This window comes from Euprymna scolopes, chromosome 14, assembly GCF_053919585.1.
Source record: "Euprymna scolopes isolate OS-2025 chromosome 14, ASM5391958v1, whole genome shotgun sequence".
NCBI lineage: Eukaryota > Metazoa > Mollusca > Cephalopoda > Sepiida > Sepiolidae > Euprymna > Euprymna scolopes.
The window spans coordinates 18,087,613-18,114,783 of NC_136495.1; the positions used below are offsets into that span (position 1 = coordinate 18,087,613).

General features: G+C 30.8%; 1 protein-coding gene across 2 annotated transcripts in view; it reads right to left on the reverse strand.

Moving 5' to 3' along the window:
• Positions 1-23,092: 23,092 nt before the first annotated feature.
• Positions 23,093-27,171, reverse strand: part of LOC145292882 (uncharacterized) — a 37,075-nt gene continuing 32,996 nt past the window's right edge. For both annotated transcript variants that reach the window (XM_080139006.1, XM_080139005.1), the window contains exon 3: positions 23,093-25,005. In XM_080139006.1, the coding sequence (XP_079995132.1) occupies positions 24,527-25,005 (479 nt within the window). In that variant the 3' untranslated portion in view covers positions 23,093-24,526. The remainder of the gene's footprint in view (positions 25,006-27,171) is intronic.

Genomic DNA, 27,171 nt, shown 5'->3' on the forward strand with positions numbered 1-27,171 from the left:
GTCAGGTCTAATACTATAGAGGACACATCCTTTTTAAACATGGAATGCAGAGGTGGATCAGATATAAATGTACGGAAGCTATCCCAATCAGCCTTAGTGTAGCGATATACTGTACAATGGAGAGGTAACATAATATTTAATTTTTTACCGACCTGTATAGATTTAATATTCTGAAACGTTTTTTTTTATTATTAGATTTCATTTAAAACTGCTTTTTTTCGACACATAAGAAATTAAATGGCTGGTTGTCACTCAGTTTTTAAAAGGCCTTCATTCTTTTAAAAAAAAAAAAAAAAAAAAAAATGCTAACTTTTTTTTTTTTTAATGACTTACCCTACACTGGTAGTCACACCCGAAGACAGAATTGCAAAGCTCCGAATATAGAGTTAGTGGTAAGAAAAGTCTTTTTTTCTTCTTTTTTTAACTATTTTTCCCAGCCTGAATTTAAGCAAACTCTCCTACCTCTACCCCACTCCAAATTGACCACCATGTTTGTTTAATCAACTTAATAATAACAAATTTAGAAATGATTAACAATTACAATCAGTGGCCGTACTTTAAAAGTATACAGTTCGGCAGAAAAATAAACTTTAATGTGTTTGGCGAAAATTAGTAGTTTGTATTTTTTTTTCTTGGTTGTTAATTAGATTGCAAGATTACCAAAATTTCAATAAAATATTTTGATGAACGTACACAACACTCTATACAAATTAAGCATGACATTTCAATTTTTTTTAATAACTGACGTCCAATCGATAGAATAATTTGTAGGTTAAAATAAAATAACATGAACCCCCAACAACATTTTGAACAAGCTGAAAAAATAAAGAATTCTTTTTTAAAATCTCCGATTTACTGTCGGATTTACTATCAATTAAACACCAATTTTTCATTGGATTGAATATAAAAAATTTGGTGTAATAGACGAAAATGTAATTTTTTTAATTTAAAATATTAAAAAAATTAGGGAGAAAGGGGATAAGGGAAATAAATGCAGTGTATTCATCCGCCCCAATTTAATTTATAAAAGAAAAAATCTAAAAGAGACCAAAATAAAAATGACAATTATAAACTGACGCTTAAAAAAAAAAAAAGAAATATTTTATTAAACATTTTGAAAGCGTAAACCAAGATTACTAAATTTTGATTTTCTGAGGGTTAAAAAATGTCAAATATCAAAAATTGAAAACAATTTTTAGAACTCATTCTTCGAATTCAAATTTGAAAAAGATGACTGCCATTTTTTAGATACCATCTTTTATTTTTTTCTTTGAAGAAAATATTTGTTAAAAAAAATAAATAAAATTTAAAAAAAAATCAAGGCTGTTCTATAATACAGTAGTGTCGCCTTAAAAACAATGATGGGATTAAAATTAACAAGGTGTCCATAAAATCTCATTACAATTTAATTATTTTTCAAATTTTGTGCTTTTTTCATTTCTTTTGAAGTGTAGTCATTTTAGATGGATTTACTTTTCATTTAAAAACATATTTGAAATATAAAATCTTATTGCTATACAAATTTCAATAAATAATGATTCAAACAAAAAGTCAAAATATCTCATCAACCATCTTCGTAATAAACTTTTTAAATTGTAAAGAGACTTTATGGATACCTTGTACATTTTTATTTTTATTCAATGTTTTTGAAATTTAAAAAATATGAAATACAAAAACTTTCAAGCAATTTTCACAGACTTCAAATTGCCATTATTTTTAAAGAAAATATTTTGTTAAAAACTTAAAGAAAAAAAGCAAAAAAAAAGCAAATGGAGGTTGCTATATAATAGTGGTGATTTCTATGATAGGACTAAAATAAATATATTTAAACATTTATTTTTAAAGCCATATCAAACCTTTATGAGTGATTTAATGCTGAAACAATAACTAACAGCATTGTTGTATACAATTAATGGAATAAAAGTTGTTATTATACACATTACCAGGGGGTGGATTGTGGGTTTATATCTTTCCCCATCAGTAGGATTTGAACCAAGCATCGCTGATCACAGTCTGTCAGTGTCCATTAAGCCAATTACACACACCCAGATCTAAAAGTATAAACTACTTAATTACACTAATTTGTTAAAAAGAAACCGGGGAAAAAATTAGTTAAACTCAATACAAACAAAAAACTGCTTTTTCTTGAGCAAGGAAAAAAACATCTACTTGATGTTTAAACAGGATTTTGTATTATTTGAATCTCATTTTTAAGTATTATTCTCACAACGTTTTTGTCTGATGTAACCTCCGACTTTTTTTTTAGATGCACCTTGTCAAACTTGTGAATCTATGATTCAGCAGGATGCACCTGAAGAATCTAAAAAGCCAAACATAATAAAAACTATTATTTGGATTCTTCAGACTACTGTTCTCATCTTAAACGTTATTTTCACAATATTTTGGCTGATGTACCCTCTGATCCATGGCATAGTGGATAAAGTACTTGGTAAATTCAGTTGTAAGTTACACTCTTCTGGAGGTTTCATCCTCAGTGCGGGTGACACTCAAAATAGAACCACAAATAATTTCCATTTGAAATTATGTGCAGATTCCGGAGTTTGACAGAAAGATTTCCCGGCTTTCAACAAGATACACCTGAAAAAATTGACTTCCAAAGTAATCCATCTCTGACCAGGTCTTTATTTATGATAAGAAGTCAGAACATTTGTTTAAAAAAATGTGTTGATTAGAATTTTAAATAAAAAAAAAAAAGAAAGAAAAGACATTTATTTAAAGAATGAATATCTGACAACGGAAAATATTGTTTTTTTTGATAACCCAAAGGGGTTAAGAACTTTTTTCACATCTCATATTTTGTCGATTAATTAAAATTTTTTAAAATATTATACACGCACACATCTACATATTCATCACCTTTAAAAAAAAAATGTTTCGAATTCTTTAAGCAGGATTAACTCCACGGTGTAAATGCGATATTGTGGTGAAAGGTGCCGACTAAGAGTAATCTCAAGTTTCGTAGACAATAGAAAGACCCTTGACCTCCCCCCTCCTCAATTTTCTTAGGGCTTCATGCCTAAGTATTTTGTTATTCATTTTTAATTATAATCTTTATTGTTTTCATTATTGTCATGTATATTTAATTGGAGTTGCAATAAAACTAAATATATAAGACCACAGTGTAGTATCTGTTCTGATGCTACACTTCAGTTAATCTGTTCTTAGTTAATGTAGGAGAAACCCTTCTATACTAAGGCAATTTTTATTTTTGCCTACTTCTAGAGTTCCCCTTTTTGGGGAGCTGGTTTTTCTCCCACATTAAAAACGACCTTGTGTTACATTTTGCTTTCGGGGACAAGCAAATAAATACCAACCTTGACATTATTTTTAAACGGAATATTATTACTAAAAGTAAATTACGCACATTGACATATAAGTACCATGGAATTGCCACGGTGTCTCATACAATAATCAGTGTTTGGACAATTAATCAAAAATATCAGAACTTTTGGAAAGCATCAAACTTGGAAAAATTTGTGCCTATTTTTGATGCCCAAAATGATTCTTTTGATTGTTTTTTTTTTTTTTTTTTTATGTAAAACAAAATTTTTCATTTCTGGTACTGATGATAAATATTTATAGATTTGAAATTACCACTAAAACTAAAATCAATAGATTACCCACACACAAGTGTATTATTTTATTTGTGAAAATAAATGCGCATCTTACAATAGGTTTTTAAGGGAATCTATATAAAAACCAAGTACGTCCAAGGATGGAGTACTGCTGCCATATCTGGGCAGGAGCTGCTAAAAACAGCCTATCCTGCCTTGACAGAGTACAAAATAGGCTTCGTGGCTTAGTGGGGGATGCCCTTTTCTCTTCCCTGCAACCTCTCTCCCACACAAGAGACGTTGTGAGCCTGTCTTTGTTTTATCGTTACTTCCATGGCAAGTGCTCTTCTGAGCTCCAATCCCTGGTCCCCCCTCGCCAATCTTTCACGAAAAACACCTGTCTAGCAGAAACCACTGTCAAAAATTTTCCCCACTCTTTATCCGTGCCAAAACCGAAACGTAGATTCCATGAACAAAGCTTCTTTCTTAGAACTGCACGCCTGTGGAACTCTGTTCGGGCTGCCTGTTTCCCTCCTGACTACAACCTGGATGTCTTCAAGTCCAAAATAAACAAATTCCTGATGAACCACCCCCTTAAGTAAGACACTTTATCAAATCTCAACACTAATGTACTGTACACGCAATAACCCTTATCCCCGAGTGGCCTTTGGGCCTTGATAAGTGGTGACCACCCTGTATAAAAAAAAAAAAAAAAAAAAAAAGAAAAAAATCAGAAAATTAAGAAAAAGAACAACTTTATAGCTAAACATTCAAAGTTTTAAAAAGAATCGGAATCGGGAATTGTATCGGAATCAGGAATTTAGAACTGAATCAGAAAAAATGTTGGAATCGTCCCATCACTAATAACATGCTAATGCAATTTCATGGTCATGTGTACGTTATCACTTTATACTGCCTTTTTGTTTTTTTTAAGATAGGATTGCGATTGTCAAAGATTCAATGCAAAAATAACTTTTAAATGTCACTCGATGTCAAATCACAAACTTGAGACTAAAATACAACTTCTTTGCTTTCGAGCTAGGATTAAAGTGTTGTATCAGTTCTGTTCACAGACAGTGAAATAACATTATGGGTTTTGCATTCATGCTGGACATTCATTAAATGGAAATATATCACAGACCCTTGCAAAGGTTTTGGAGGTAAATATATTCTGAAACTACATTAACCGGAATGCTTAGATAAATACATTTCAGTTTGAACAATAGTGATACAACAATAACATGGGGTCTACATTCACACTGGATGTTCAGAGAATGGAAATAATTTGAAGCATAGCAGCTTTATGCGATAGATGAAGTATACAGATGTGGTATATACAACTTCCTTTTATTTCTTCAGCTTATTTTTCAGGCTAAATTAAGTGCTCCTTTGGAAAGTCTTGGGATTTTATTTAAATATTTTATTTCTCTTTAGCATTTAAACAGTATTATCTTTATGAAAATCACTCCAAACGAGACACTAATGAGCCAAAATAACTAGAACTGTCTGTAAATATCTAAACGATAAACTCTTAAACTACTGGTCACATGACACTGAAATTAACAAGAAATAGTCATCATACACCAAGGATGGTGTATAACGAGTAAAATCTTTGTTTGGATGAATGACACATACAGAAATATGTCAGCAAGTTGAAATGCAAAATGTTCATTTCAACTTGCCGACATATTTCTGTTACTTTTGTGCATGCACAAATTCATTCATAACTTGAAGTAGTTTAATTTTAAATCTTTCTTATCTATCTGTCGATAGCTCAAATGTAGAGAATATGCATGGAGCACTAAATGTTTTCATTTCGATTCTAGCTGATGGCACCCAAGTCGTTTTTTTTTACTTTGGAAATCAGTGCTATGTATTAGGTACAATATGATAATCAATAAAGAATTGGCTCTATAATAATAAATATGAAATCTGTATAAATTAAAGTATATTAAAGAATATTTTACAACCGGGCGCCCCTACCTCCTCTAGCATAGAATAAATGAATACATTGCCATTTTATCATCACTGTCGAGGGAAGGGTTAGGGTTCATGCCTTCCCCAACCGTTTTAGGAGATAAATGACTAATTGGTCCACATGAATCAAAACATTGTACAGTCAATCCCATAGTCATGAGGATATCCATTAGGACAATTAACTTCTGAACTAAAAACACTGTTTTGTTCATATTTATTTTGACAGAAATTTTATAACTGAACTAATTGCCCGAGATGCGGTGAAATCATTTTAGTTTTTATTTGTTTATCTATTTTTCAAACTCATAAGGAAAAAGAAAAATTTTAATTGTAAGGGATACAGAGTTATTCCCCTTGTTAATTTTTTTATTTTTTTAATAAATAGTTAAAAATGTTTCATATTATAGATTGTCCAGGCTATACCAAGTACTTTTTTTAAAAATTGTAGTAAGTTAGTATCTTGCCAATAATATAATGTAATAATAACAAATAAAAATTGTCTTGTCAGGAGCAAAGTTTGATTTGTCAGTTAAAATGCTATTTGGGTGTGATTCTGAAAATCCAGCAAGATAACTTTATATATTAGATTTTGTACACTACCATATTTAAACTTTGGATTGGATTTTAGTCGCATTAGATTTTTTCAAACGAGAGCAATACAAATAGAAAAACTAAACTTCTTGAACATTTTGGATAACGCAAACTGGCAGCATTTTAATTTTGGAGACCATATTTAAATTTAGCAACCCTCCAAAAAAGTCATTCTGAATCAATTTTAAAATACGTGTTTATATTTTGTTAATGTTTCAGAAGTCATAACTTTTGAAAAATATCTGATAAAGTGTCATGCAAAATCTGTTCTTTTAAAGACAGTAGAACTGGTGCTGAATTTACAAATGGTCAAACTAGTACCTTAATGTTGCTAAAGAGGAAACAATAGATATTCAGGTTTAATAGATGTTTAATTTAAATCTAATATATAAAGTAAAGTTAGTCTTGTTCTCGATTATTGTCATTGATAGATTTATTCCTAAAAAATCAATATTTGATTCTGGCTCATCATAGCTTTAATGAATTATTACAGTATGCTGCTGGCAATAATAAAATGTAATTCAGTTTTATTCCTTCCAAAAAACGCTTTAACCATGTCAGAAATATTTTTATGTAGACACTAACTTAAAAAAGGAACTAAAAAGGGGATATAATTCTGTATTTTACAGTACAGAGTTTGACCCTTTGATTGTAGTGTAGGTTAAAAGAAATCTTGACAATAACCAAAGAATATCATAAATATTAGATGTACACTCAAACCGAGATACGTATGCAATACAAGTAGTTAAACAACCTTTATTATCTACCACTGATACTAATGTACCTCTCAAGTAAAAGAAAATGATAAATCTCTAATGAATGAGCGCATTTACGATTCATCAGGAGCAAATAAAAGAAGTACATGAAAATTCAATGAGCAAAAATAGCTTTTTGTTATATTGATTGATCGCGAGCGCTACGTAGTGAGAAACACACAAACCTGTAAATGACGTGCACACATATGAAATACACTTGTGTACAGATTTCTTTTTTAAAAAAATAAAAAGAATTACTCAAAGAATAACAAATTACAGATTCATCAAACGAAAGATTTAAAAAAAAAAAAAAAAAAAAGATTTGGTACATTTCTTCTTTTAAATAACTGATCCGTTCAGCTCTTGGAGAATAAACTGTAAACAGAAACGAAAGGAGTAGAAAAATAAATAGATGAGATAAATTAGATAACGATTTAAACCTAGTAAGAAAATCAAGTAGCAATATTAAATTTGGAGAAAGGAAAGCGGTTCCAATGTTTGGTAGGAGAAAGGAAACGGATAGTGAAGTCAATTTGGATGAAAATAGGATGACAATTTTAGCCAAAAGGTGATTAATTGGATAGAAATATTTTCATCCAAAAAGAATTCAATACAAATGTTTTGATTATGGATGAATTGCGTCTCAATTTTAGTAGAGGGAGGATCTGAAGTGTGAAAGAATTGAACAGTGATGTTTGATCAACATTTTTTTATCATGATTTTAAATTGTCATTAACTACCAATCTTGTTTGAATGTTTAAAGTTACTATTAATCAAGGAAAACTAGATGTCAACTTAAATGGAAGAAAAGAATTTGAAAAACTTGAAATTTAAAGAAGAACATGGCTTCGGTTCGTGAGAAGTGTTGAAGATTTTTTTTTATTAGACATTTGAGAATAGAAAGAAAGAAAAGAGATTAAGAGTTGTCTCCCTTACACTGAAGCATGCACCAATTGTATTAAAATGGATAGAAACGAAGTTTAATCTGAGAGTTGGGATTTAATCTCAGAAATGATTTTATATATATATATATATATATATATATATATATATATATATATATATATATATTGAAATAAAGGTTTTTAAAAAGTGAAACGGTTTGTAAATGAAGGGCGGGGGAGAAAAAAAATGGCAATTAAGTTTCATAGAAATAATAAAAGCAGTAGCCCGGGAGGTTTCTCAATAACTCAACTTAATCTGTAGATATTAAAGGTTAAAAATTAATTCATATTTTTCAGGTTTTTATTTAAACATGAGCCATAAATAAACTGATTATAATATATGAAATGCTATGCAAATGACGTGCATCAATTTTTGAACTTCATTAACTAAGGTTTGCATAATCTATAATATAGTTTAGTGATCGATGCAATTGTAAAGACGTCATGCTTTTTTTCATGTTCTTTTCCTCCTTCGCGGTATGGGTTCAAGCCTGACTGCCTACTACCACTTTTTTTTTTTTTTTTTTGCTCAACACACATCTCCAAACACCCGACAACCAGGCTAGTATTTTATATATTACAGTTTTTATTAGTGTACAATTGTTTCTGCCCTCCAAAACACATACACATCCTTAATATTGTATCGATTCTTTTGTATAATTTTGCATAGCCAGGATGTTTCAGGAGGGCAGAAACAATCATACACCAATAAAAAACTTTTTTATGAACTTGTGGAAATGTTCTCTCTTCATTAACTAAGGTTTACATAACATTAAACAGAAAATGTGTACAGAACTCTAATATTGCACTACTGAGTTATATAAAGTAACTTCGTTGCAGTTTTTGAAAAAATTACAAGTGCAAACTTTCTTTTTGCCGGCACTTTATATATTAATAGGATATCGTGTGTTATTTATTTTGTGTGTCAGGATTACATCCGAGTGACTGTCATTTAATTGTTATGGACATCCATTTCTTGTAATAATTAATTTTACCAAGAATTCTTCATAAGTTTTAGATTCGACTATAGATGATGACACTTCAGTAATCTGTTTTTTATAATTTTATCAAGATTTGCAAGCGAACTATAGGCCCTGGACCATTGGTACTAATAATGCCCCACACCAAAACTGAACCTCCACCACCTTGCAGCGTTGAAACTGAGCACCTAGGATTAAATTCTTCATCTTCCCTCTGACGGATGTACTGCCTACCATCACTGCCTAGCCTATTGGACTTGCTATCGTCGCTAAAAAGAACTTTTGACCAATATGAAGAGTTATGATCTTAATTGCATCTGACGAAGTCCAGACAGCAATTTCTGTTCTTTACAGAAATCATTGGCTTGTATCTTACAACATATCCTCGCAAATTTAATTCCTTTAATCTGTTCTTGACAGTTGAAAGAGCACTTTTTAACAAGATTGCAGTGTTGTTGGATTTGGGGAGCCGTTTCAGATCTGTTTCTTAGGCTGCAGATCTTGATAGCATTGTCTTCCCTGTTAAAATTTACTTTAGTATGACCAGATTTAAGGGCATCACGAACACTGTGTGTGTTTTTGTGCTTTTGCAGTCTTTTGTACCGTTTTCTCATCACATTTCAATCTGCGGCCGATTTCTCGATTGGATAAATCAAAAGGTGGAGATTAATGAGCTTCTGACGATCACAAAGTCGTGGCATATGGACTAAATGTTACGTTGTATAACCTAGACCAACAACAATTACGATTAGAGATGCTTTGTTGCCTGTTGGTGGCTATTTTAAACTGATTTAGAGGCGATAATTTAAGCTGGTTTTAAGCAAATTTGTTGCTGCGGACTTTCTTTTTGCCTCCTCAATTTGAAATTATTTTTTTAAATTGACGTGAACACTAGAATATTTTAATTAAAAGGGTCAAATATGAACAGGTAAAATTATAGAAGAATAAAAGGCGAATCAAATGAGGTATAGTTTGTTCAAACAGTTACATTAAATTTAACTTAAATTTGCAGTTTTTGAAAAAATTACAAGTGCAGACTTTCTTTTTGCTGCCTGTGTAGATAATATGAATTATCAATCCTCATTTAAAAAGATTCAGAAAAATATTATGAATTTTCTGTATAGCTTACTTGCTCTACTCATGTATTGAGCACAAATAACACAATACTTGGTTCACTGCACCTTATCATAACAAAGGTCCATACAAAAATTAGTCAGATCGACACTTTTCTGAAGAAAAATGGAATGGGCAGACAAAGAATAAAAAAAAAAAAAAATATATATATATATATATATATATATAGATGAAAGAGAAGCGAGGCTATATTTCGTTCTAATTGATGGAATTATCTTTTGAGATCATCAGAATTTAATTTTCAGTTGCTATGTTGTATTTGAGGGGGGGGGTTACAACAGATTTACGTTTATCATCAATACTGATATATTTAACTTTTTTTTTCCTAAAAAAAAAAAAAAAAAAAAAAAAACAGCAACATATTAATTTATATTATTTCATTAGAATTCATTATTGAGATGAGTATTATTTATTAATTTTATTTATTGCGGACTATTATCCTTATCTTTTCTTAGTTGTTTCACAACGTTTCGGCCAACTATTCCTCTGGCCTTCGTCAGGTGGTAACCGTGACAGGATAGGAACTCTGAATCTCTTAACTGCATCCTCAGCAATTACTGCCATCCATAGTTGTTGTCGTCTCATGTTTTGGCCAACGTGGTGAGACAACAACTATGGATGGCAGTAATTGCAGTGAATGAAATCAGGAAATTCAGAATTCCTATCCCGTCGCGGTTACCACCTGACGAAGGCCAGAGGAATAGTTGGCCGAAACGTCGTGAAACTAAGAAAAGATGAGGATAATAATCTGCAATAAATAAAATTAAACATTAACTAAATATACATAAATACATGTAAATATATAAAAATACAAAAATAACTAAATTAAACTTGTTTTTTCTGCTGCCAAAACCACAGACAAAAATAATAAAATGCCATAAAAATAAAAATATAGCAACTGAAAATGAACTTCTGATACTGATCTCAATGATAACTCCATTAATTATAGCCAGAAATATAGGCTTGCCTCTTTCTCTCATATATTTCTCTCAGGGAATATAGCCTTGCCTCTTTCTCTCATATACATATATATATATATATATATATATAAATTTATATGGTCGCTAATGGGTAACCATGTAAATTTATTTATATTGATAAAAATCTACCTTGCTCTTCTTTTATTGAATACTCTTAATAACCTCGTTAAATTCATTAGTTATCACTAGGGCAGTGATAAGAGAATATTCTTATTGTTTTGACTTTCGAGTATATATCCGACACAATTAACCGAGAACCGCATCACTCTATCTAAAAACATATAAGATATTAACTGATATATACTCGAGTCAAAATAATGAAAAGAATATTCTCTTGTCATAGTCATAGTTATCACTCTTGAATACCTTTAACTTGGTGTGTATGTGCATATATATATATATATATATATATATATATGCACACACACAATGATAATTATGGAATTGATAATTCAACATAATGAAAACGAAGGTTGTTTACATGTTCATCAACGTTTCATCTTTATTTCAAGCCATCTTGAGGAAGTCTTGGAATACAAACAAAATGTCCATTAACATAAAAAATATCTTTCCATTTTCCTTTTTTTCTTCATATATATTTTATTTGATACTATACAATAGTTTGATCTTCCATTAATACTTTCGGTTTCATGGAAACTCAGCTCACACAACTAAAAATACTAAATGTAACCAATGTTTCAATAGTGAAAGAGCAGTATCAATGGAAGATCGAACTAATTCATTGTGTTAATTTAAAAAAAAAAATACTTTTGCACAATTGAGCACTATTTTATATTTTGCTCATTAAAAACAGCCAAAAGTTATAACACCTTGACTAAGAATGAGTTTTTTTTTATGGCAAATTGATGGCTGAATCTGATTAAATTTATGCTTATTTTTGCATTAAATACCAATCCATCCCTGTTAATCTCTAACTGTGCATCGAGCAGATACTATAATACTTAGTTTGTTGCACCTTATCATAAAGGTTTGTACAAATTTCAGCCACATCGATCCAGTAGTTTTCAAGAAAAAGTGGAACAGACAGACAAACCAAGAAATATATATATATATATATATCTGAGTTTTCATGAAACCGAAAGTATTAATGGAAGATCAACCTATTATATAGTATCGAGTAAAATATATCTGAAGAAGAAAAAAAGGAAAATCGAAAGTTTTTTATGTTCATGGACATTTTGTCTTTATTCAAAGACTTCCTCAAGATGGCTTGGAATAAAGATGAAACGTTGTTGAAGCTATAAACAACTTTCGGTTTGATTATTTATTGCATAAGTATTGGTTGTGTGTGTATAATATATATCATAAAGTGAAAACGTTGTTTATAAAAATTTAGATTAAAAAACCAAAAAAGAAACCTAGTATATATATATTTCTGGAGAAATATATTTTCTTATATATCAATCAATTGAGCTTCTTATAAATATATATATATATATATATATATATATATATATATATATATATGTGTGTGTGCTAGGCTTTTTTTTTTTTTAATCTAAATTTTTATAAACAACAAAGTTGTCACTTCAAACTGAGGAGGCAAAAAGAAAGTCCGCACAATGGAAAATTATTTAAATGTAACTTTAGGACATTAATGCAACACAAATACAACAGGAACACAATGAACTAGTTAATATTTAGTAGCATAGCCCTTCTGCAATTTGACAGTCTACAATCTTTTGGGAATTCCTTGAATTAGACTGCAGCAATACTCCAGGGAAAGAGCATCCCACTTTTCTTTAATTTTTGTCCAAAGTTCTCCCAAATTTGAAATTTTATCATTGCGTAGTTGTTGTTTGATGTAATGCCATACGTTTTCGATAGGATTGAGGTCTGGAGATTGTGCAGGCCAATCTAAACACAGAATATCATGCTCTTCCAGGAACCTCTTGACATTGCCAGCTGTGTGAATGGGAGCATTATCCTGCATGAAGATGGGATTATCATCCAAATTCCGACCAAAGTAGGGTAGAAAATGCTCAGTCAACATATTAATGTACCTGATCAAATTAATTCAACCTTGCAAGCGAACTATAGGCCCTGGACCATTGGTACTAATAAGGCCCCACACCAAAACTGACCCTCCACCACCTTGCAGCGTTGAAACTGAGCACCTAGGATTGCACTCCAGTAATCTATGTTTTTTATAAATAATTTTATCAAGAATTCTTTGGAAGGCTTAGTTTCGGTTATAGCTAAAGGAACTCGAATTATACACACACACACACACACACACACACACACACACGCACATTTTTTTTCATAAGTTTTGGTTTCGATTCAAGCTGATACACCCAAGTCATATGGATATATATATATTTTTATTTTTGAAATTGCAACTTTATAATAATATACACAAAATCTGCAAAAATTAAAATATATTTAAGCATACTTTACGACCGGGCTTTTTTGGGCATCCTTGCTAGCTTAAATAAATACTTTTGCAGTTTTAACAAAAAAGCTACAATAATATCAGAGCGTCTCCATTTACACTGAACATCTACAGAATGCCAACATCAATATATTACATATGAATGAGTCCCCTGCGAAATTTCCACAGGTCCTGCTAGTTTGGATTATTTGAGTTATTGTTTTCATCTTGAGTGTTATTTTCAAAATGTTTTGATCAATTTAACCTCTGACCTTTTTACCAAGTAAAATTCAGTTGTAAGTTACTCTTCTGAAGGTTTAAGGTTCAATCCCTAGTACAAGCAACACTCAAAAATACAATTGCGGATTACTTCAGACTTCTAGCCAATCACAGAACAAGAGCATGTTACCCCTGTGCCCAGGAATTAAATAACGGGTTCCGTTCAAAATTCTGTGCAGATTCCAGAGTTTAACAGAAAGATAACTTAAATTCAACAAGATACACCTGAAGAAGGTCGGAGGCTAGATCAACCAAAAAGTTTTTGAAAATAACACTGAAAATGAGAACAGCAGTCAGAATGATCCAAAGAAAAATTCATGTTTCATTCTGGAAAGAAATCATCAGGCTGATGGATTGTTTTGGGGAATAAAACATTAACGTTTCTTTGTGGGTTACTTATTTTTAATATATTTTCATACTCTCACTATTTACATAATATATAAACAAAATATGGTGATTAGCTATTTTTGAAAACAATGTATATTTGCTTATAAAAACAATGGATCATAAAAACTTTGTTGGTAAAAGGATTTTTTAAAAATATTAAATTAATATATGACATAATATTTTGTCTATATTCTATTGGAACTGTTTATAGAATTTCTGGTGAGAAGTTAAAGTTATTTTCTTGTTTCAAACGTTCTTATAACGAAAAACATGACTGAAATGTATTTATTAAAATGGTAAAAAAAAAAAAACAAAAAAAAAACGTATAAATATATTAAGCTCTGTCTTTTTTGTAAGAATGATATTGAGCTTCTAATCTTGCAAGTTTTAATTAATAATTATAAAGCTCTTTAGAAATAATCTTTGTCTAAAGGTCTTTGGAAGGAATTTTTGGAGATATATATATGTGTGTGTGTGTGTGATATATATGTGTGTGTGTGTGTGTGTGTGTGTGTGATATATGTGTGTGTGTGTGATGGGGCGATTCCATTGTTTTTCATGATTCTGATACAATTACTGATCCTGTTTTAAATTCCTGATTCCAGTTTGACATCTCTAAATATTTAGCTATAGAGCTATTGTTATTTTTTCATATAAATTTTTGAATTACCTTAAAATCCCATATATATATATATGCATATATTTTTGCAAATGTAAAAATACACTTGTATGCGTGCGTGGGGGAGGAGGGGGTCTATAGATTTTAGTTTTACGCATAGTTTTAGATTAAGAAATATTTATCATTTTAATAGTACTAACAATGGAAAATTTTCTTTTAAACGAAAATAAATAAAAACAAATAAAAAAAAGCGTTGTTTTTAAAATTGTAAAATAAACATATTCTTTGAATTCCAATATCTGCAAATGTTCCAAGTTTTCTGAATTATCGTATCGAGACTAATATGTATATATAAAATATCATCAACTATCACAATTTTTTTTCACGAACATAATTGAACCGAGTCTGAAAGAATATATCACATGAAACATATGGAGGGTGGTTTCAGGATTTTAAACAAAGTTCCCCTTACAGTTGTCCTCTGAAAGTAGAGTAAAAACAAGTTTATCATCAGAGCCATGGTACCTCATTAAAAAAAAAAAAAAAACAAACCCAAAAACAGCAAAACAGAAATGGAAGAAAATGATTATATGTGCAATCAAAAGGAAACTGATTACTAATCGTGACGATAAAACCGGTGTAATAATAATACAAAAAACACTGAAAAGATTTTGTTTGGAAATCACAAGTATGCATTTTGCATACTTGTGATTTCCAATGCCATTTTACATCCAACATCGTTTTTGTTTCAATGCCGACTTTGTGATATTGCATAGTTGACTATAATAAAACTTAATTGATTATGGAGGGGGAGAGACAAAAATAATTCCCCTCCACCAAATGATCGGATTGCATATATGTGCACAAATACATGATAATAAAATAAACAAATTCAATGGTACGAATTGAAAACGTAAAAGGAAGACCCAATTACTGTTTCGTGGGCTTTTCAAGAGCAAAGAAAACAGAAAATAGTATGTCATGTATCATTTTTCAATATTTTCTTCACTCTTGAAAAAGCCTATGAAATAGTGGGCAAAATTTTGAGTAATTTGGTCTTCCTTTTTACATTTTTAATTCATAGACACACACACACTAATATATACACACACACACACACACACACACACAGGATGAGCCAAAAGTAGAAAATGTTTGTTGAAGCGTAAGAGGCAGATTTTGAATCTGTGTAAATCAAGAAGGAAAACTGTTTGAGAACTTACATCGATAAATAACATTTAATTTTCAATAAAATTGTCTTATTACATATAGTTGTACGTATATGTGATCTTTAAATGTTTTTACTATCCACCTACTTTTGGCTCACTCTGTTTATATATTTAAAGTGCATATTTAGGCAGACATTGTTAAATACTACAGAATTTTGTTTGATGCTACCCTTCTTGATTTTTTCAATTTGGTTATCTTTTTTTTTTTTTTTTTTTATTCATCATTGTAAATATTACATGAAGATGATTGGTTAACTGAAATAAACGTTGCAGATGTACTCGTGATACATTTGCAACTTTTATTAACCATTTTCATCAAAAAAAAAGAAAGATTATCAAAGATTGAAAATTGCATAGTTAAACAGAAAAATTCAGTGGTCTTTTAACAATATTTTTCTATTTGATTCTTCAAAACTGATGAAAACTACTTAAATCTTTCTTTCTGAAAGTCTTAGAAAAAAAACAAACAAAAAAAAACAAACAAAAACAATGATTTTCATTTTTCTATTTAATAAAATAAAACATTATTTCGCAAAGTTTAAAATGAAAACTCTAAAAATTGATATTATGCTGTAAAATCTTACACTATATACTAAAACTGAGAGTTTTACTTGCTCATTTGTATAATGAAAGGAAAGTGGGGGTGAGGTATTGAACACAAAACTATCATGATTTGAAGGTTTTGAGTTCAATCCCTCTACAGGCAGCAAGTTTTCATTTTATCTTGAATCACATCCCAAAATATTTTTTTAAATTTTTTATAAACCAATGATTCATAACTTATTAAAACCAAAAAGCCATTCAAGTATAAAGATTAAAGGAATTGTTAGTTCGATAACTAACAACACTATGAAAAAAAAAAAAAAAAAAAAAAAAAGCAGAAATGATGAGTGGAAAGCGCAGGATTTGATCACCTAAGACGACATCTCGACAAATATTTGTTGATATTAGACTCGGTCAACCATGTAATCAGCTGGAAAGCAGTCCCATGATATTGCGTTACACATTTTAGTATCATGTGCATGAAATAAAAGCCAAAGGTAGAGTTTTTGTACATTTAAAAATAAAAATAGATTTCATACTAGAATTATCTGCAAGGACCCGTGGTGTAGTGGATAAAGTAATTCGTAAAATGCAGTTATAAAGTTACACTTCTGGAGGTTGAAGGTTCAATCCTCAGTGTCAGAAAGACTGAAAATGCAGTTGTGAATTACATAGGACTTCTACCCAGTCATTTTTTAGATAAGGATTTATAATTTGTATTATTCAGCCCTGCTACTCATGTGGATTAAATAAAGTGTTCTGTTCAAAATTCCATGTTCATTCATGAGTTTTGGCAAAATACAGCTGAAGAAAGAGGTTACATGAACAAAACGTGAAAATAACACTCAAGATGAGAACAGTAGTCGGAATAATCCAAATTATCAATCCTAATCTCAAAAATTCAGAAAAATTTTTGTTAATCAGAAATGTGTAATAAAAAAAAATATAAATAAATAAATAAATAAAATAAAAAATATTTTAAAAAATGTTTTGTAAACAAACAAGTTTTTTTTGCAAAGTTTTCCGCTCATGAAACATTGCCATGGAACTGCTACTCTGCAAATTAAAATGTGGTCATCCTATATCAGATTCCTGTCATAATCTGTCCCCACAAGTAATTGAAATTAATTTATTGTATATTAATCCTCAATCCTCTCCTAAAAGTGCTCATCTCTTAACAGACAACTATTTTGTCTCATTAACCTTTATCCTTGCGTGGCTTTTGATCTTCATAAGAGGTGACCCATTAGAATGTAAAAAGAAATTCCCCAAAACTGATATCTTGATTATCTCGCACACTGTTGAATAGGCTTTATTAGCAAAGATTTCTTGTTTGTAAAACATTACTATGGGACTGCTTCCCTGCATATTCAAATCCAATGTCACTAGGTAACCACAAGCACTGAAACTTAGTTCATTCCATTTATAATTCTCAGTGATGTCATACGCTTTTTCATATTTCAATTTGCAATTATGCAATCTCACTAATCTCGAGTGGCTTTTGGCCTTGGTAAGTGATGACCCAATTCCATTGATGCCTCTGTTCAGTCTCGAAAAACAAAGAATACCCCCTTTAGGGGCAACTGTGCGTGTAATTGTGAGGCAAGGGTTGCGCAATCCCTAACCACACCTCTCCTGAATCAGCACTTTTTGAGTCCAGTGGCAAGGAGAAGTCCAGGACGACTGGAAACAATGCAGAGATAAGCAGAGAACACAGACAACACCTGGAAGTCCCAATTGGTCGCCCATTTAGTACTGACCAGGTTCAACTTTGCTTAACTTCAGTGATCCAACGGGAACTGGTGTGTCAACGTGATTATGCAGATTCCATAAAATACCAATAAATAAATGTACTTGGAAATTTGTTTGGGGTACTAAACATACACACTAGTCTGCAATGGACCAACATTAATGGGTGATAGGTCATAGAGTAAATAATAAATCTTAAAGAGTCATTTCTTGCTTTGTTGATGGCAGATTGAATGTTTTAGATGGATGAAGAAGACAAAGTTGTTGGAAGAAGGGAATAAAAGGAGTAACAGAAACGCAAGCGAATGACATAAAAAGGAGAACACTAAATGTATATGCCAATATATATGGTATCAACATTTGCTTAACAGGTCACAAGTCATTTATTTATTTTTACTTCAGTGCTTCTTTATAATGACACAGCTTTGGAAAAAAAAACATTTCAATATTATTAGTAATTTTGTAAATAAGCACATATTTATATTTTTTATCTTACTTTTATTTGCCTGAAATAAGGCATATTGAAGTGTAAGGGAATATTGTAATAGGATTCAGATTTGAGGGAGGGGGGGGCCAACATGAGTGGGGAGCTAGTCAACAAGATATTTTTTTATATTCCATATAAATTTCTGTAGGTTTTTATAGCTGGAGGAAACAGGAAGGAGGAAGGGAATTTCAAAAGCAAGCAAACTAAGAAAAAAAAGCAATCATAGCAGAAAACCTAGCATCTAGGGACTTCTACAATGAAAGCATGGTATTTTTCTGCTCGTTGGATGAGGGTAGGGATACAAGTTTATTGGAGCACATTCTATGGAAGTACTTGTAAAAAAAAAAAAAAAAAAAAGCACGGAAATACAGCGATATGATGCAACGATGAAGCTTAACAGACAGGTTAGAAATTTTTTTTGCCACCCTGTCCAAGAAAAAGAGTCTAATGGTTGATGTATGAGCCAAGATGTATGGGTGAATAGTGGAATACTCAATCATAAATTCAATGCATTCCGATTAGACAGTAAAACTTGTTTTATTTTTTAAAATATTTTGTTCATGTTTGCATTAGACAAGTGTGAATACTTAATGACACCCCCCACCCCTGAAATTAATGAATTTCTCAATCTGGTGGGACAAAAACCTATGTGTGTGTGTGTATAGAAATATACATACACACACACACATATATATATATATATGTAAATAAAAGAAGCTTTTTTTTTTTTTTCCTTCAGACAACTGTTCTCATTCTGAGCGTTATTTGCCCGTTTCAGTTGATGTAACCTCCAATTTTCTTCAGGTGTATCTTGTCGAACTCATGAATCTGAATGGAATTTCAAATGGAAACCTTCATTCAACCCATAGGAGCAGCACACTAATGCTCCGTCAGCAACGATCGAGTAGCAGTCTCTAGTATGAATTTTACGTTTCAATCTATTTTTGTAAATATCAGTATATTTTCGCAATGAAAAAGGATTTGATATAAAAAAATTCAAAGCACACATGGGAAAGCTGTCTTATGCTGCTATGTTTGCTTTGAAAAAGGTTATCTCCACATTTCCAAGATTGCGTATTTAGGGTTCAATTAAAAATAAAAGTTTCACCAAATACTTTTTCATAAAAAATATAATAAATAGTTATATTTAAATCTAGAAACAAAAATAGGTTGAAGACTCCTAAAATCTGTAGTAGAAATTTCTACTTAGACATGGCTGACGGAGTGAGAGTGTTTTGTCTCTGAGTTGAATAAAGGGTTGTTTGAAATTCCTGCACAAGATTCCCCGAGTTTGACAAGATACATCTGAAGACAGTCGGAAGTTACATCAACAGAAATGTTATGAAAATCACACTCCATATGAGAACAGTAGTCCAAAGATTCCAAATAATCAATCCTCGTCTAAAAAAAAAAAAAAAAAAAAAAAAAAAAAAAAAAAAAAAATGGAAACCAGCTTTTTCCTAGTTAAAAAAAATGTTTTAAAAAAGAAAAAAAACCTGGAACTTGTATCTATGAGGCTCTAGCGATTTAAACAGAAATCAGCTTTTCAGGATTTAAAAAAATGAAGACCTCACATCCTTTTATATATAATTTTTCAAAACCAAGACAACACAAACTGATAATCATGAAACTTAATATTTGAGTCAATTTACTTTGACTTAATTTTTAGTGATATATGTACATTGCAATCGGTTGATATATTTTAATATATTAAATTTTTGGAAAAAATTTTTTTTATATATACATATATATATATATGATTGATATGTAGTTTGCTTGAAGCATTGTGTGGGATAGGTATGTAGTAGAGATTTAGAAGGCTGTCACAATGCGAGGAGTGAAATATAGTCGTTGTTGGTAAGAGAAGACGAGAACAAGTGGCGATTTACAAATCAATAAGTACATACATATATTTTATATATACATATATTTATTCAGTTGTATTGGTAAAATGTCTTACTTGTTATGTCTGCGACATATTCCATTATTAATTTCGGAAAAATTCCCTTTTCAAATGGTAAGCGTAACAGATCGATTCAAAGCATGCTAGATGATGGAGCGGAAGTTGGGTAGCTATGTCATATATATATATATATATATATATATATATATATATATATATATATATATACACACACACACACACACACTAGCTGTATTAAAAATTGAATTAAAAAAAAAAAAATCTACCATAGTTACTTATAATTTGGTTTGGTTTTCCATCTTCCAATCAAAGGGAAGTAACTATGAATAAACACAGTTATGACCTTTTTAATTAGCTCTAGCAATTTAAGCAGCAATAAAAAGCAAAATTCAGCTAAAAAGCGAAGAATATCCTTGATTAGACTAGCAGAAACAAGTGGCCACTATTTTGACACATCAGTGTTTTATAAACCTAATTTTTACAGCTTCTTTAGCCTCGGTAATTATATAATAGCAAAAATGATGAGATGATCACAAAAAGCAAAAAAACAAAAAAAAAAACAAAAAAAAAAAAAACAAAGTTTAAAATAATTTTAAAATTATTTGTATTTTAATAAATTACAGAATTTTGGAAATAAAATTGAATAATCACATTTTTAACAAAATCTGCAAAAAATATGTGAACTGTATCATCTAGTTTGAACATTTTGGATCATACAGCAACAATGATTTCCATGGTTAAGTTGAATTGTAAAAATAAAAAGACGTTTCTATTAATTTGAATAATAATAATACCGCCAAATTTATAAAAATGCAGTTGTATTAAAAATTTTAAAAAAAAATCACTTTTTATGCAGATTATTCAATTAAAAATCGAAAATTATTCTATATTTATTAAAGAAAAAAAATATTAAAATCAATATATATTACATATTTTTTTAGATCATAAGATGGACCTTCAACATTTAAGTAAAAGTGAACATCTTATACCGAAATATACTTTGATGAATTCTGTCAATATACATCAATACAAAAAGTGATGCCAAAAGACATAAGACCTGAAAGATGTCTTCCCATTGATGTGCCTGTACTGGCAGAGCATAATGTCTATCAAAGAATTCAAAAAGCTAACCAAACATAAGGATATGGAAGTTGGTAGAACGTGGTAGCTTAAAACATAGGTAGTACCAATAATAATGGGAGCACTCAAGCTAATCATTAAAAATGCTTATTTCGATTATTTGAATTACTGTTCTCATCTTGGATGTTAACCTCAGAACATTTCAGTGAAACTTCCAACCTTCTTTAAGTGCTGCTTGTAAAACTTGAGAATCTGTAAGGAATTTCAAACAAGTTCAATATAAAGATTATCGATGATTCAACAAAATTTTGAGATGAGGATTGGTAATTTGTATTATTTGAACTACTGTTCTCACCTCAGATGGTATTTTCACTCCATCTAGTTATCCGAGTTTGAAATAAAAACTCTGAAGTTAAAAAAAACTCACCTGAAGAAATTTGGAGGTTCCATCAGCCGAAACGTTATGAAAACAACATTAAAGACGAGAACAGTAGTCAAAATAATCCAAATAATTGAAATCAATCCTCATCTAAAAAATTCTGAAACACTAAGAATGCTGTTGAATTTGTTAGTGTTGTACTTGAAAAGACCAACATATTTTAACTACGGAAAATCACATTGACTTTCACTACACATAGAAGTTTTTTTTTTACATAAATACATGAATAAAACCATGTATAAAAAAAAAGCTGTTGTTCACTAAGATGACTAACCGTAGACTTTTAAATGAGATTCAGATGGTCATTTAAAGTAGGTCTTCAAAAACCAGTTTATAGTTTAGTTTGCAGAAAATGTGTAAATATAGTGAAATTCTCTTCAGTTTCAACCTGTGAAATTTTTTTATGTAATCAAAATAAAATTTGGATGTAAAATCAATCTTTGATAAATGTACAATTCTTCTTATGTCATTAATAGTCTTGATTCCAGATTACTTCAAGTTTGATTATTATCATATTTTTTTAATATTGGCATTTTTTCAACTTTATATGCACAATATTGTGTCTATGCACATAAAGACAGTATCATCTCAGAGAAAAAGTGGCACTCATCAATATGGTAGCCTGAATAACAATACAGCATAAGTTGTCTTTTACCAACAAAATCCAATCTAATAATCATTGCTTCCATTATGATGTATTTAATTTTCATTTAGAACGAGTTATTATATCTGTAAAGATTTTCCAATCATTTGAAGCCTCCATTTTTACTTAGACACTATGAAAATGGACCAAAAGCACATAAGATGACAATTTTTTTTCCAACTTCCAACAAACTTTTTTTTCAATTCAGTGGTCAATTGTGTTACCAAAACAAACGTGATATCATCGTTTACATTTTACAAAGGTTTATGTGCTCATGTTAAATATTTTTTTAGATATAACGAAAATAAAATTTTGGTTTGAGATATCTATCTCAAGAGCAGCAAAATCAAAAGGATTTTTTTTTGTTTTTATACTTGTGCGGATAATAACTGATATGTTTACCAAATTGTAGAAAATGAAAGACACATTTTTAAGTCCAGGTTTTTTGTTTAATTAAAAAAAAATGTTAAAAATATACAGGATGACACAGCTAAATTTATGTGTTGTGATTGGCTATCATTTTCTGGTGAATGATATGATGAGAAATGTTGATTTATAAACACCTGCAGCTTTTAACTTTTTCGTTCTTGAAGAATAAAACGTTTACTTTATTCAGACTACTGTTCTCATTAACAATGTTACTCTCACAATGTTTCGGCCAATGTAACCTTCCAACATTCTTTAGATGTCGAACTCAGGAATCTATATGGAAATTTAAACAAATCTCCTTTATTAAATCTACTGGGGTAGTTTGCTCTTGTCCTGTCATTTATGGATGGCTTAAGTAATTAGTAATTGCACTGGGTAATATCAAAAAGTCTGTCACTTGGAACTGATTATTACATAACACTTCTATCCATTATGTAACAGATAATTCTATTATTGATTTTAAGAGCCTTAATCCTATTCTTGTTTTAGATGTGTAGTCTTCTTATATATTACTGTATCTATTTGCAAGAGTAGCTGTAACGCTGTAAAAATTTGTACTAGAATTGTCTGCAAAGACCTGTGGCAAACAGATACATATTAAAATAATAATCAATTTTAAGTGACAGTCTTTTGGAGGCTCAATGCAAGCAATACTAATAATACAATTACAATTTAGTTAAGACACCTACTAGGATTGACAGAACAACAGCAAGCTATTCCCACAGATTAAATAAAGAGTTCCATTCGAAATTACATACAGGTTCCAGAGTTCAACAAAGTGCACCTGAAATCGAAAATTACATCAACCGAAACAGTGTGAGAATACCACTCAAGATGAGAACAGTAGTCCGAAGAATTCAAATAATTAGTCTTCATCTAAAAAGATTTACTGTTCAATAAAATGCAATATGAAACATGGTTTGAAACAATGAAACGTGCAACAAGAAGAGTACAACAAAATTTAAGTCTGTATATTGCAAAAACATGAACGCATCTAGCGATGAGTATTAAAAAAATGGCAGTCAGTTGCAGTTTACTTGCCCTTAGATGATAACATAATTGATTTCTTCACAAATTATCATGGATGACTGAAGGAAAGCACAGAAAAGTCATTAACTATATGTAAAAATGCTAGACTGTATATTACTATAAATTGTTTCATCCGTATCAATTATTTTTTAGAGGTTTCAAAAAAATAAAGTCTGGATATTTAGCTGTGTCACCCTCCTATATGCCGCAATTCGAAATAGATTTTTGCAATTATCCCATCAAAGCACAGTCTATTAAATGACCTCTACTGCAAGAAGAAGAAAAAAGACGTATTGCTTAAATTTTTTTTCTCTCCTTATAGTCTTAAATTAATATCCTAATCCTGTTGAATTCAATTTTAAACGTCTATGATGCAGCTCATGAGTGGTTTTTGTGCTGGATCGACACTTTTGATATCATTATTAGAGGTACTTGAATTAATAGCACCAGCAGCAGCGGAGGAGTTGTTTATTACAGGAGGTGTACTTTGTTTTGCTTGGAATTCTGTATCATCATTATTTTCTGAGGAGGGTATATCAGAACTTTGGCCGGCCTCATCAGAGTCTTTCCCTTCACTGTCTGCGTGCTCATTCTCAGGAATCACTTGCAGAGGATAACGCCGGCTAGTTTTTGATCCAGCACTATCCTCGGACTCAAACACATCGTCAGTATATTCATTAAGTAACCTTCTCTTGGGTCGATAGATGCGTTTGCCACGCAGGGAGAGGGGCTGCCGGATGCCATTGCTGCATTCGGACGACATGGTCTGCAAGGTCTCATATGTGTTTCTCACAGGATGGAAATGATGCAACACAACATATGAGCTGTCAGCGTCATCTACAAAGAGCAAAAAAAAAAAATGTATTAAAATTATAAATAATTGTGATAGAAAACAATCCTCCACTCTATAACAAAAACTAATGTGCACCATAGTTGCAAACATTTTCAACTTTCATGAGTCATCTTCAGGCGAGTGATGAATTAAAAATTGCATTTGGTAAATTTATTGAAAATTCGATTAAAATTGCTTAAAATCATTAAAAGCACTTGAGCGTGCCTTCCCCCTCATATTGAGCTTGATTGATGGTTGGTTTGTTCATGCGAATGAGTAGGGCTTCAATGATTGGGATGCGCAGACCACAATGTGAAATGGCTAAAATGGCAGTGTTTTGAATTAATATGGTTCTAAATTCGTTTTTGGAGATGTCATGTGCTGCAATGCGGCAAGGTGTTGATATATATGTTTATGACAAAAGTATATATCCCAAATTTCAAGATGTTGACCATCTTACAATTTATTCTTTTAAGTACGTTGACATGCACAATTCTTGAAAGCACCTGTTTCATAGCGCACAATCATTCATTTTATTATATCAATCAATGAATAAATTCTGCCTTTAACTCATCAAAAGAAATGCTCTGTAATTACAATGAGCTTTGTAAATTAAAGAATTGGTATTAATAAAAAGTGATACATAATTTAAAAAAATAAAACATTTCCAAATATATATATGTGTGTGTTTGTGTGGAAATATGTTTTATAGCTTAGTGAGTTAGAAGATAAGAGTGAGCTCAATTCTATAAGAGGAGATTATCGGGACAATATAAAGCTCAACATTGGAGCTTATATAAGAGAACAATAAGAATTGGAAATGAAGTCACAAAAACTATATATTGGTGAATATAGATTGGTTTATTTATTCAATAAGGGAATACAATCGATTAGTTGGGGGATAGAAGGGACTCTTCATGCCAAGGCATTTCAAAGCCTAATGCTTCTCATCAGAAGAGTAGAGAAGATGCTAGGTAACATAGTGGGGATGCGACGCCTAACGTAGGATTCATTAAGAACGAAACAGATCAATTAAAATTAAAATTTAATTGATCTATGCTTTGACTGATCCTGAGAACAAATTGTTTCATCTCATACCGATATATATATATAAAGTTCACTACACACGTTTTAGTTTTTCTTTAGTACAGGTCATCGTCAGTGTTCAGATTTACACAAAAATAACAAAAAGGACACCTCTACTTGGAATAGTTTTGTTGGTAGCATTAGAAGGATTTTTTTTGTACCGAGTCATAACAACTATTAACAGGTCACACAGATCGGTACAAATACATTGTTCATTTTGAAGTAAGATTATTTAAAAGATTTTTTACACCAACCTTAAATAATTGTTTTGTAATTCTTATTTCCTTTTCTCTCATTTTATATATATACAAGAATAAAAAAGCATTGGAAATGCAAAAGGATATAGGGATGGTATGCCAAAAAGTATACAAACAAGATAGCTATGAATGGCTAGGCACATGGAAATAGAATTGCATCCAAAGTATAGCCCTATAGCTTTTTACAACCGTAATGATGGCACGGAATGAAGATTGGAGAAAAGCTATAGGGCTATACTTTGGATGCAATTCTATTTCCATGTGCCTAGCCATTCATAGATATCTTGTTTGTATACTTTTTGGCATACCATCCCTATATCCTTTTGCATTTCCAATGCTTTTTTATTCTTGTTAATTAGTATTTTTACTTACAGTCTTATTTTTAAACTTACATTCATGATAGTATTGTCTTTTTTAGGAGGCGGCTCATTGCCGCTTCCATTAGTAGCAGGTCGCTTCCTGCTGGGTTTTAGGTCTTTGGGCCTTAGGAGTTGCCTCTTGGTCCTCCATCGGTTCTATATTACATAGAGAGTGCTACCGCCTCTCTGATAAAACAGTTAGAGTATTATAAAGTTCTAAAATGTTCATACCTTCACTATTAAATTTTTCTTGGTTCATTCTTTAGCGTTTTGGCAAAGATTTGGCAGTTTTTGATATTTATATTTATAATAGTTTGTGCATGAGGCAGCTTTTTTCCCCTTGGGATCCCTGTTATACCGTGCTTTTGAGTCAGCACGTGAGGCAGCCTTCTTTTTTTCTGGTTCTTTGTTATAAAGAGCACGTGAGGCAGCTTTTTTTCCCTCGGAATCCCTGTTATACCGTTCTTTT